This window comes from Callorhinus ursinus, unplaced genomic scaffold (assembly GCF_003265705.2).
Source record: "Callorhinus ursinus isolate GAN/ISIS: 27379988/994484 unplaced genomic scaffold, GSC_fseal_2.0 scaffold25, whole genome shotgun sequence".
NCBI classification, from domain to species: domain Eukaryota; kingdom Metazoa; phylum Chordata; class Mammalia; order Carnivora; family Otariidae; genus Callorhinus; species Callorhinus ursinus.
This window is the reverse complement of record NW_027397087.1, coordinates 10,958,608-10,972,267: the sequence shown is the minus strand read 5'-3', so window position 1 is coordinate 10,972,267 and position 13,660 is coordinate 10,958,608. Positions and strand designations below refer to the sequence as shown.

The 13,660-nt window shown below is 37.5% G+C and overlaps 1 protein-coding gene across 7 annotated transcripts in view; it reads right to left on the bottom strand.

The window, feature by feature from the left end:
- The window catches only part of GOLM2 (golgi membrane protein 2), a 126,477-nt gene that overhangs the window by 69,406 nt on the left and 43,411 nt on the right, over positions 1 to 13,660 (bottom strand). For 5 of the 7 annotated variants that reach the window (XR_012373604.1, XM_073876924.1, XM_073876925.1 and 2 more), the window contains exons 4-7: positions 11,911 to 12,001; positions 8,335 to 8,479; positions 7,741 to 7,821; positions 2,071 to 2,160 (exon numbers count right to left, since the gene is read on the bottom strand). Coding sequence is in view for 6 of the 7 variants with exons in the window: in XM_073876924.1 (XP_073733025.1) it covers positions 2,071 to 2,160; positions 7,741 to 7,821; positions 8,335 to 8,479; positions 11,911 to 12,001 (407 nt within the window). In the remaining variant the exon portion in view is untranslated. The remainder of the gene's footprint in view (positions 1 to 2,070; positions 2,161 to 7,740; positions 7,822 to 8,334; positions 8,480 to 11,910; positions 12,002 to 13,660) is intronic. The other 2 variants (XM_025884200.2, XM_025884201.2) reach the window with 1 other exon arrangement.

Here is a 13,660-nt window from a genome sequence, read left to right as displayed (position 1 = left end):
AATCCAGGAGGCACAGAGAAACCCCTCAAAATCAATAAAAATAAGTCAACACCCCCACATCTAATAGTAAAACTCACAAGTCTCAGAGACAAAGAGAAAATCCTGAAAGCAGTTTGGGACAAGAGGTCTGTAACCTACAATGGTAGAAACATTAGATTGGCAGCAGACCTATCCACAGAGACCTGGCAGGCCAGAAAGGACTGGCATGTTATATGCAGACCACGAAAAAAGAAAAATATGCAGCCCAGGATACTATATCCAGCTAGGCTATCACTGAAAATAGAAAGAGAGATAAAAATCTTCCAAGACAAACAAAAACTAAAAGAATTTGCAAACACGAAACCAACCGTACAAGAAATATGGACAGGGGTCCTCTAAGCCAAGAGAGAGCCTAAAAGTAACATAGATCAGAAAGGAATAGAGACAATATACAGTAACAGCCAATACAATGGCACTAAATTCATATCTTTCAATGGTTACCCGTAATATAAATGGGCTAAAAACCCCAATCAAAAGACACTATCAAAAAAAGCTATCAGATTGGATTAAAAAACAAGACCCCCTGATATACTGCCTGCAAGAGAATCATTTTAGACCCAAAGACACCTCCAGATTGAAAGTGAGGGGGTGGAAAATCATTTACCATGCTAATGGACATCAAAAGAAAGCTGGGGTGGCAATCCTTATATCAGATAAATTAGATTTTAAACCAAAGACTATAATAAGAGATGAAGAAGGACAATATGTCCTACTTAAAGGGTCTATCCAACAAGAAGATCTAACAATTGTAAACATTGATGTCCTTAACATGGGAGCAGCCAATTATATAAGCCAATTAATAACAAAATCAAAGAAATACATCGACAACAATACGATAATACCAGGGGACTTTAACACCCCCTCACGGAAATGGACAGATCATCTAAGCAAAAGATCAACAAGGAAATAAAGGCTTTAAAAGACACACCGGACTTCAGAGATATATTCAGAACATTCCATCGCAAAGCAACAGAATACATATTCTTTTCAAGTGCCCATTGAACATTCTCCAGAATTGATCACATCCTAGGTCAAAAATCAGGTCGCAACCAGTACCAAAACACTGGGATCATTCCCTGCATATTTTTGGACCACACTGCTTTGAAACTAGAACTCAATCACAAGAGGAAAGTCGGAAAGAACTCAAATACATGGAGATTAAAGCGCATCCTACTAAAGAATGAATGGGTCAACCAGGAAATTAAAGAATTAAAAAAATTCATGGAAACCAATGAAAATGAAAACACAACCCTTCAAAATCTTTGCGATGCAGCAAAGGCAGTCCTAAGAGGAAAGTATATAGCAATACAAGCCTTTCTCAAGAAACAAGAAGGGTCTCAAATACACAACCTAACCCTACACCTAAAGGAGCTGGAGAAAGAACAGCAAATAAAGCCTAACCCAGGAGGAGAAGAGAAATAATAAAGATCAGAACAGAAATCAATGAAATAGAAACGAAAAGAACAGTAAACGGATCGACGGAACTAGGAGCTGGTTCCTTGAAAGAATTAATAAGACTGATAAACCCCTGGCCAGACTTATCAGAAAGAAAAGAGAAATGACCCAAATAAGTAAAATCATGAATGAAAGAGGAGAGATCACAACCGACACCAAAGAAATACAAACAATTATAAGAACATATTGTGGGCAACTATATGCCAGCAAATTAGATAATCTGGAAGAAATGGATGTATTCCTAGAGATGTATAAACTATCAAAACTGAACCAGGAAGAAATAGAAAACTTGAACAGACCTATAACCACTAAGGAAATTGAAGCAGTCATCAAAAATCTTCCAACAAACAAGAGCCCAGGGCCAGATGGCTTCCCAGGGGAATTCTACCAAACATTTAAAGAAAAATTAATACCTATTCTTCTGAAGCTGTTTCAAAGAATACAAATGGATGCAAACCTTCCAAACTCATTTTATGAAGCCAGCATTACCTTGATCCCAAAACCAGACGAAGACCCCATCAAAAAGGAGAATTATACACCAATATCCCTGATGAACATGGATGCAAAAATTCTCACCAAAATACGAGCCAATAGGATCCAACAGTCCATTAAAAGGATTATTCACCACGACCAAGTGGGATTTATTCCTGGGCTGCAAGGTTGGTTCTACATCCGCAAATCAATCAACATGATACAATACATTAATAAAAGAAAGAACGAGAATCATACGATCCTCTCAATAGATGCAGAAAAAGCATTTGACAAAGTACAGCATCCTTTCTTGATTAAAACTCTTCAGTGTAGGGATAGAGGGTACATACCTCAATATCATAAAAGCCTTCTATGAAAAAACCACAGCAAATATCATTCTCAATGGGGAAAAACTGAAAACTTTTCCCCCAAGGTCAGGAACGCGGCAGGAATGCTCACTATCACCACTGCTATTCAACATAGTATTAGAAGTCCTAGCCTCAGCAATCAGACAACAAAAAGAAATCAAAGGCATCCAAATCGGCAAAGAAGTCAAACTCTCACTCTTTACAGATGACATGATACTTTATGTGGAAAACCCAAAAGACTCCACCCCAAAACTGCTAGAACTCATACAGGAATTCAGTAAAGTGGCACGATATAAAATCAATGCACAGAAATCAGTGGCATTTCTATACACCAACAACAAGACAGAAAAAAGAGAAATTAAGGAGTTAATCCCATTTACAACTGCACCCAAAACCATAAGATACCTAGGAATAAATCTAATCAAAGAGGCAAATGATCTGTACTCAGAAAACTAAAATACTCATGAAAGAAATTGAGGAAGACACAAAGAAATGGAAAAACGTTCCATGTTCATGGATTGGAAGATCAAATATTGTGAAGATGTCAATGCTACCTAGAGCAACCCACACATTCAATGCAATCCCCATCAAAATACCATCCACGTTTTTCAAAGAAATGGAACAAATAATCCTAAAATTTGTATGGAACCAGAAAAGACCCCGAATAGCCAGAGGAATGTTGAAAAAGAAAAGTAAAGCTGGTGGCATCACAATTCCAGACTTCCAGCTCTATTACAAAGCTGTCATCATCAAGACAGTATGGTACTGGCACAAAAACAGACACATAGATCAATGGAACAGAATAGAGAGCCCAGAAATACACCCTCAACTCTATGGTCAACTCATCTTTCACAAAGCAGGAAAGAATGTCCAGTGGAAAAAAGACAGTCTGTTCAACAAATGGTGTTGGGAAAATTGGACAGCCACATGCAGAAGAATGAAACTGGACCATTTCCTTACACCACACACAAAAATAGACTCCAAATGCCTGAAAGACCTAAACGTGAGACAAGAGTCCATCAAAATCCTAAAGGAGAACACAGGCAGCAACCTCTTCGACCTCAGCCCGCAGCAACTTCTTCCTAGAAACATCGCCAATGGCAAGAGAAGCAAGGGCAAAAATGAACTATTGGGACTTCATAAAGATAAAAAGCTTTTGCACAGCCAAAGAAACAGTCAAGAAAACCAAAAGACAACCGATAGAATGGGAGAAGATATTTGCAAGTGACATATCAGATAAAGGGCTAGGAATCAAAATCTATAAGGAAGTTATCAAACTCAACACCCAAAGAACAAATAATCCAATCAAGACATGGGCAGAAGACATGAACAGACATTTTTCCAAAGAAGACATCCAAATGGCCAACAGACACATGAAAAAGTGCTCAACATCGCTCCACATCAGGGAAATCCAAATCAAAACCTCAATGAGATACCACCTCACACCAGTCAGAATGGCTAAAATTAACAAGTCAGGAAACGACACATGTTGGCGGGGATGCGGAGAAAGGGGAACCCTCCTACACTAGTGGAAATGCAAGCTGGTGCAACCCCTCTGGAAAACACTATGGAGGTTCCTCAAAAAGTTGAAAATAGAGCTACCATACGATCCAGCAATTGCACTACTGTGTATTTACCCGAAGGATACAAATGTAGGAATCCAAAGGGGTACGTGCACCCCGATGTTTATAGCAGCAATGTCCACAACAGCCAAACTGTGGAAAGAGCCAAGATGTCCATCGATAGATGAATGGATAAAGAAGATGTGGTGTGTATATATACAATGAAATATTATGCAGCCATCAAAAGGAATGAGATCTTGCCATTTGCAATGACTTGGATGCACACTGTTGAATCACAGATCTACACTTCTAAAACAAATAATGCAACATATGTTAAGAAAAAAGAAAAAGAAGAAGATAGCAGGAGGGGAAGAATGAAGGGGAGTGAGTTGGAGGGGGAGACGAACCATGAGAGACGATGGACTCTGAAAAAGAAACTGAGGGTTCTACAGGGGAGGAGGGTGGAGGGATGGGTTAGCCTGGTGATGGGTATTAAAGAGGGCACATTCTGCGTGGAGCATTGGGTGTTATGCACAAACAATGAATCATGGAACACTACATCAAAAACTAATGATGTAATGTATGGTGATTAACATAATAAAATAAATAAATAAATAAATAAAAATGCAATGACTTGGATGGAACTGTAGGGTGTTATGCTGAGTGAAATAAGTCAATCAGAGAAAGACATGTATCATATGACCTCACTGATATGAGGAATTCTTAATCTCAGAAAACAAACTGAGTGTTGCTGGACTGGTGGGGGGTGGGAGGGATGGGGTGGCTGGGTGATAGACATTGGGGAGGGTATGTGCTATGGTGAGCGCTGTGAATTGTGCAAGTCTGTTGAATCACAGATCTGTACCTCTGAAACAAATAATGCAATATATCTTAAGAAAAAAAAAAAGAAGATAGCAGGAGGGGAACAATGAAAGGGGGGAATCGGAGGGGGAGATGAACCATGAGAGACAATGGACTCTGAAAAAGAAACTGAGGGTTCTAGAGGGGAGGGCGGTGGGGGGATGGGTTAGCCTCGTGATGGGTATTAAAGATGGCACATTCTGCGTGGTGCACTGGGTGTTATGCACAAAGAATGAATCACGGAACACTACATCAAAAACTAATGATGTAATGTATGGTGATTAACATAACAATAAAAAAATTTAAAGAAATAAAATCATTCCATGTTCATGGACTGGAAGAACAAATATTGTGAAAATGTCTATGCTACCTAGAGAAATCTATACATTTAATGCAATCCCTATCAAAATTCCATCAACTTTTTTCAAAGAAATGGAACAAATAATCCTAAAATTTGTATGGAACCAGAAAAGACCCCAAATAGAGGAATGTTGTAAAAGAAAGGCAAAGCTGGTGGTGTCACAATTCCGGACTTCAAGCTCTATTACAAAGCTGTCATCATCAAGACAGTATGGTACTGGCACAAAACAGACACATAGATCAGTGAAACAGAATAGAGAGCCCAGAAATGGATCCTCAACTCTATGGTCAACTAATCTTTGACAAAGCAGGAAAGAATGTCCAAAGGAAAAAAGACAGTCTCTTCAACAAATGGTGTTGGGAAAATTGGACAGCCACATGTAGAAGAATGAAACTGGACCATTTCCTTACACCACACACAAAAATAGACTCCAAAGGGTTGAAAGACCTAAATGTGAGACAGAAATCCATCAAAATCCTAGAGGAGGGGTGCCTGGGTGGCTCAGTCGTTAAGCATCTGCCTTCAGCTCAGGTCATGATCCCAGGGTTCTGGGATTGAGCCCCGCATTAGGCTCCCTGCTCCACGGGAAGCCTGCTTCTCTGTCTCCCACGCCCCCTGCTTGTGTTCCCTCTCTCGCTGTGTCTCTCTCTGGCAAATAAATAAATAAGATCTTTAAAAAAAAAAAAATCCTAGAGGAGAACACAGACAGCAACCTCTTCAACCTGAGCCGCAGCAACTTCTTCCTAGAAACAAACATCGCCAATGGCAAGGGAAGCAACGGCAATAATGAACTACTGGGGCTTCAAGATAAAAAGCTTTTGCACAGCAAAGGAAACAGTCAACAAAACCAAAAGACAACCGACAGAATGGGAGAAGATATTTGCAAATGACATATCAGATAAAGGGCTAGGATCCAAAATCATAAGGAAGTTATCAAACTCAACACCCAAAGAACAAATAATCCAATCAAGACATGGGCAGAAGACACACAGAAACATTTTTCCAAAGAAGACATCCAAATGGCCAACAGACTCATGAAAAAGTGCTGAACATCGCTCGGCATCAGGGAAATCCAAATCAAAACCTCAGTGAGATACCACCTCACACCAGTCAGAATGGCTAAAATTAACAAGTCAGGAAACAACAGATGTTGGCAAGGATGCGGAGAAAGGGGAACCCTCCTACACTGTTGGTGGGAATGCAAGCTGGTGCAGCCACTCTGAAAAACAGTATGGAGGTTCCTCAAAAAGTTGAAAATAGGGCTACCCTACGACCCAGCAATTGCACTACTGGGTATTTACCCCAAAGATACAAATGTAGAGATCCAAAGGGGTACATGCACCCCGATGTTTATAGCAGCAATGTCCACAATAGCCAAACTATGGAAAGAGCCAAGATGTCCATCAACAGACGAATGGATAAAGAAGATGTGGTGTTCATGTATACACACACACACACACACACACACACACACACACACACACACACACAGGAATATTATGCAGCTATCAAAAAGAACACAATATTGCCATTTGCAAGGCCTGCTTCTCCCTATCCCACTCCCCCTGCTTGTATTCCCTCTCTCACTGTCTCTCTCTGTGTCAAATAAATAAATAAAATCTTAAAAAAAAAAGAATCACTGGATAACTTCATTACTTCACAAATCATGCTCATTCTAACTCTGCATTTTAAAATTCCTGTTATTGCTCTTGTCCTTACCTTTATTTTAGGGGCATGTACTGTGGTGAATTGGAAACCCCAAAGAAGAGACATAAAAGAATGTGAGACGATAACAAAACTATAGAAATGAAAGGATTAATATTCATTCATTTGGACCTCAGACACTCAGCAATTTCAGCCACATACAATGACCTATAACCACAGAAGTGATCCCTCAGGTTGAAAAGGAATAAGAATAGCCAAGAAGAATCAAAGACATGCTGTTACTTCCAGTTTTTCACCACAATAAATTGGAGTCAGCACGGAGGAGTACCTATGACAACAAAGAAACATAGAAATGGCAAGAAAAACAAAGAGACAAGGGGAAAACAAAAGAAACAAACAAAGAAAAAAAAACACTGAACAGGACTAGAACACCAGTAGTGACTTCAAGTGGAAATGTATAAGAAGCAGACACATTAATGAAGAAAGAAACAGACACTGAACAGCAACGGCCATAAAAGAAGATAAAGAAAAATAGGGTATAAACTATTCAAAGTGTGGGGTAATTAACTGAAAGACAAGCCAAGTCTACAGGACTTGGGTATTACCATGCCATATTAAAGCACACCAACAACACAGCAATCTGGGAACATATCTTGTCTCAAAGATATGAGCCATATGTACTTTTACTAAACACAGATGACTCTAACATAGTGTAACTGTCATGAGCAGTAACTCTGAGTCAAGAAAATGTTCTAATATGGTTGATTCTTATCAACACAGAAACAAGTGCTTTAGCAAAATTCTCCAAAACAATTGTATCCTAAACAAGTCCTGGCAATTAATGGGTAGTTAATTAACAGAAAATATAAATCTTCCAGAGATCTATGACTTTTCTCAAGTGACTATGACCTCTACTCAAAAGGAGAGTAGGGTAAATACTCTAATAACTTTTACTTACCAGTAGGAAGATCTTCAACTTTTGCAAGGTCATTCTCTTCTATTCCAGGCATTCCTGCATCACCACCTCGTTTGATTTGTTCTGCCCAAGTAACAAAAGATAAAATTCTTTTTTTAAAGATTTATTTCTTCTAGAGAGAGACAGACAGACAGATCAGAGGAAGGGGCACAGAAGAGGGAGAGAATCTCAAGCACACTTCATGCTGAGGGCAGAGCCCAATACAGAGCTTGATCTCAGGTCCTTGAGCCAAAATCCAGAGTTGGCCGCTTAACTGACTGAGCCACCCAGACACCCCAATAATTCTTTTTTTTCCCTTATATGAATTGAAAGTGTTTTGAAGGAATGTAATAATCAGTTTCTAAAGCAATAGGCTACATTGACTGCACATCTTTATGTCTTGCTTTGGACATAGCTGTAACTCTAAAACAATTTACTCTTTTTTCTTCTCTATCAAGAGATCCAAATTTGAAACAACACTGACACCTAATCATAACTGAACTAAAATCAAGCAATATTCTTTATGATTGAAAATGTTCACTTCAAAGTGAGTTAGAAAAGTCAATATCCTATTAACACAAAACAAAACAGTAATACCTTTCCCATGTGGAATATGATTGCTTGAGGGTTCTTCATTCTTATCTGCAGCATTCTCAGCTACTCTGGGAATGTTTTTAGGTACTGCATGATTGTTTACACCCAATTCATTTCCATCTTTTGATTCAGACTTGTGTGACTTTTGCTGTTAAATAAAGATTTGGTAATAGTAAATATTTTTCGGTTCAAAAGATTAAATAATTGACACAACTACCAATTAAATGTTCTGAAACAGTTCATTTTTTGGAACATATACCATGGGTCCAAATTCCAAACACTTGGAGATGTGGGATATAATACTATTTTCTGTTCCGTTTTTTAAAACCTAATATGAAATAAAAGAATAACACTTTTTAAAGTCTCTGATTATGGTAAATGATCTAAAATGTTAGGCAGAGGTAATTCTCTTTGGCTATGCTGAAGGAGTGATGCTGCAAGAAGACAGTCTTGCTTGGAGGTTGCTAGGGAGGCCTACAGTTGGGCATCATCCTAGGTGCTATGGGCAGGGTGGGTACTCTATAGGCCTATGTTGTAATCGAGCAGGATGGTGGACTACAGGAAGCTGGCACATGGGTGCCCCCTCAAGTGTGACAGACGGCTAGTGACATTGCCAAGCTTTTCCAGAAGCAGAAACAGCAAGGGTGGAAAATAGGCAAACTTCTTAGGTGCACTGGCCACCCAACCATAGGAAGTAACAGCAGAACAACACACACGTCAGTATTCCTTCCAACATGCTTCTAACCCAATCATCTCCTTGGAAACTTGAATCTTCAGATAACTGGTTAGGCCTGACTCAATTCTATCGGTGGGCCAGTTTTGCCTTTTATACTGGTTGAGTGGCCTCAGTGGAAAATTGAGAGTGGCAAGGAGTTAAATACACATACTTGTGTTGCCACATAGGTCCTTCTACTTAAAATTTAATGCATATATAAACGCTCTGTCATCTCTAAAGCATTATGCAATGTAATCATTAGTAATTTTATAAAAAAACAATAGTACTAAAAAATCTAAAGGAAATCTAGAAAAACCGAGTCAAATTGTAAGAATTTGTCACAAGAAAGAAGAAAAGGTGTTTTGACAATCAGGTATTCCAGTATGCCTGGCAGATAAAATTCACAATAAAAATTTGCACTGTGCTTCATAGTTTACAAACTGCTTTCAAATCTATCCTCTAGTAAAGTGAACAGTTTGGGGAATAATGAAGTCAAACTGAGGCTTAAAGAAGTTTAGTAGCTCATCCAAGGTTACCAAGTTGGAGAACTGTGGAGAAAGGATTCAAACCACAGTCTTCCTCACTCCCACATTTCCTGGGAGCCAATTCTGAGCTTAATATTCAATGAGTGAAATGATAACACTGAAATTTTTGAACATGTCAATAGGAGGGCCGAGGGTAAGAAAATCTATGAGGTACAATCTGAACAGGCAGCCTGTATATCTCTGCATTTCACTATAATGCTGTATCATAAGGCTATTTCTATAGTACTCTTTGTAGATGTGGATAAAACAAATAATATTAAGCAAAACTTGAAGTCAACAAACTACTGTTCAAAAATACTTTTCCATTTAAAATAGTTAATAAAGGTGTTGTCCCTTTGATGCATTATTAAAGATAGTACCTTTATGTGAATGGACAATAACAAATATTCTTAATAAAATTAGATGGCTTTCTAAATGCAATGTTAGTGATGTGGTAAGGGGGCCACCTGAACGTTTTTTAAATAAAACTTTTTATTCTGAAATAATTTTAGACTTACAGAAAAGTCATTACCCTTCACCCAATTTCCCTTAATGTTAACATGTTACATTAGCATGGTCCATTTGCAAAACTATGAAACCAACATTAGTACATTATTAACTGAACGCCAGACTTTATTTAGATTTCACTACTTTTTCCATTATGCCCTTTTTCTGTTCCAGGATCCAATCCAGGATACTATATTTCATTTAAGCCCTCATAGGCTCTTTAGTCTTCTCTGATCTACAACAATTTCTCCTCCTTTGTAGCATGAAAGCAGTAAACAAACGAGTATGGCTGTGTTCCAATAAAATGGTATTTACAGACACTATGAGTTTCTTATAATTTTCCAATGTCATGAAATAGTCTCTGGTTTTTTTCAACCATTTTTAAATGTAATAACCGTATTTTGCTTAGGGGTAGTATGGAAACAGGCAGCAGGTGGGATTTAGTCTGCTGACCCCTTCATCAGAGTAAGTTCTAAGACAGGCATGTGCTTGGTTAAAAAAAATAAAATCCCTGAATACAACTTATACTTGTTTCATATAGCTTCCATTAGATTTGTTCCAATGAAAAAAAAAACTGAAATTTCACCGAATCAACTTATTAAGGCAGTAGAACAGGGAATGAAGGACAGGGAGTAGGATTAGGCAGCTGGCCTGAAAGGTAGGGCTGGTGTGCTACCCTAGAAAGGAGCAGTTCTCCAAGCCTCTCCAGTCCTCCCACTGTGTTCCATTTAGGGCAAAATAAGGGTAAACAAGAACTGGAGAGGACATTAGTCAATTAATAATATAAAAATAGCCTAGTACACACTTGCCTGGAAAAAAATGGAAAAGCTCTCTCATCTGTGCTTCCTGGGAGAACAGAAGAGAGTAAATTTATCCCCTTATTTATCTATTATGCTTGTAATAATGCAATTACAACAGCAAACCCCTCTCCTCCTCCTGTGTTCTACTGTGCTCCTCTAGTCACCCAGTGTCTCACCCAGTGTCTCAGGAATGCCTTCAATGCCTCTATGCTGCGATGGTAGCTCACTCAGACCTGTCATCTTCCAACAATCTATGTTCACATCTCTCCAAGGTAGACTGCAGATGGGAGCAGCTAGTCTACTTTGTAGATTCAAAAAATGAAAGAGAGAAAGAACACTGCCCTCGATATCATGCTCTAAAATAGTGAGTTAGCTAAGAACAAAAATCTGGTTTCCTTAACTTCTTGGCCTGTAGGTAAGATGTTACCACTTTTCACTATTCCATCTCTCTTTAAATCACAAGACTTTTTACAAATCATGGTTAAGTCAGATAAGATTACAAGGTGCAAAAAAATGAATGTCCTAGTGACCAGTAATTTTCAAATTCCTTCCATTTCTAGCAGGGGCTTCATGATATATATCAAATGAAAATGGATAAATTAATAAAAGAATTTGCCACCCCCAAAAATATGAATCAAAATAATGGCTAGTGTTTCATTTCTGTGTTTTAAGAAAGGAATTCAGAATAACAGAGATTGATACTTAAGGAAAAGGTGTCTCAAGTTTTTTCTATTTCTCAAAAGCATAAAATAAGAAGTAACTGATTTGTCAATAGAGTTGTATCCACTTTACAGTCTGAGAAATATATTAATAGCAAAAATATTTAACTCAAAATTCGTTTTAAGAGTTGAGGTTATATTTTTGCAGCTGTCTAATTTACTCAGCAATAAAAACACTGCAAGTCATTTTCAGAAACTGGCAAGCTAGAATATTTAAAAATACAATGTTTTATGACAAAAGTACATATTTTAATTTCTAAATTACAAGATTTATCACAAGAACATATTCTGATTTAAGTATTTTTTAAATTTACCTTTTGTTCCTGCAAAAACTGGTCTGCTAACTTTTTAATATTTTCTTCATGCTGTGCTCTTAACTCCTTGATCTGTTGTCCACACTGAAAACTAAATTACAAAGTCATTCTTTTAGGCTATATTATCTTAGATTGACTTCACAAAGTTGTCTAGAAGTTGAAAACATATTTATAAAGATAAAGCATTCAGTTAGCAAGAGAGTGGGCACAAAAGGACAAAGAACAGATATAAAAATAGCTCACAGTCAAAATTCTGAGAATATTTGAATCCTTAATAGAGGATAAAGAATACTGATAAAACTAACTAAAATAACAGAAATTAGAAAGATGAAAAATTATTTTTATAAATTGCATTTATAAAGAAACAATTATCAAAGCCAACTTCAAACACAGAAGAGAAAAAACATAGAAAACCATGAGACCAATATATAGTAACAGATGAGAAAACCTAGAATTATGAGAGTTGATAAGGAGTGGCAGCAGATGATTCATCCAACAGATAGCATTTTCAACACAACAGTAAGAGTTCTAAACCATAAGAATAACAAGAATGGAAGGAACCAATAAATAAGATAGAATGGAGTCATCAAGAAAAGATGTGAAGGAACAGAACAGATAAAGATTGGGAATTTTCACTGGACAAGTGGCCACAGAATACAAATAATACCATTCATGCAAAAAGAAACAAATAGTTACAAAATATACAGAAAAATGTTAACTTTCACCATTAAAAGTACAATTAAACTTCCTATATGTATATATGGTAGTACTTTATTCCTATACTAGCAAAATTAAGCCCGAGTTATAAAGGTCAATGTTGGTAGAGGTATGGGAAAATATTTACATTGTAAATTAGTACAACCATTTCAGAAAGCAATCTTTCATGTATGTGATAAAAGCAACAAAACCAACAAAACATTCTGTCTCAGGAATACTACATTTGAGAATATACACCAGTGAAATAACATAAGAGGGAGAAATCCTTTTTGCATAAAGGTTTTTATAGCTGGTATTCATAAGAGTAAGATAAGGAAAACTCCTACTACAGTCCAGCAACTGGGAGAGATTAAACAAACTTTGGTACATTAACACGCTGGAATAATATATATACCTTTGAATACGCTAACTCTCTAATTCTATAGATATACTGAAAATTATTGAATACTATTAGGTTAAAACACATACATATTGATAACCTACAAGAGTAAGAAGCCAGAAATGGATACATGGTGCTTTAAAATATGGTTCATCTTTCTAATTTTGGGTATGTAGACCTAAAAAAAACCTTTCATTATAAAACTAATTAAAGACATAAGAAAAGTTTTTAAAGAGTGATTGCCAGAAAGAGGTTCCCCGACCTCCTCACCAACTGAGTGTAGAGGTGTATGCAAGAGGACTGAAATGCAGAGCAGAAGCAGCAGCTCGCACTCAGTCCCTCAGCTGTTCTGGGAACACCTCTCAGTGTTGGCTTCGTCTTCTGGATGCCCCTCATAGAGAACCACAGATTCTCCTGTTGGTCTTTGCACATCTAATGCAATGAAACTCAGGCCTTGAACGATTTTCTGGCTCACAACAAACTCTTCTACATGGGCAGACTACACATATCTTGTAAAAGATATTTTCATGGCGTTTAACATATCACAATAAAAGAGTGTGGGTCTCAAAGAGGCACAGAAAGACAACAGAAAAGGAATTTAAAAGACCTAAGGAAATGAAGAAAAGAAAAACAGAAACCAGAAAGGAAGAAATA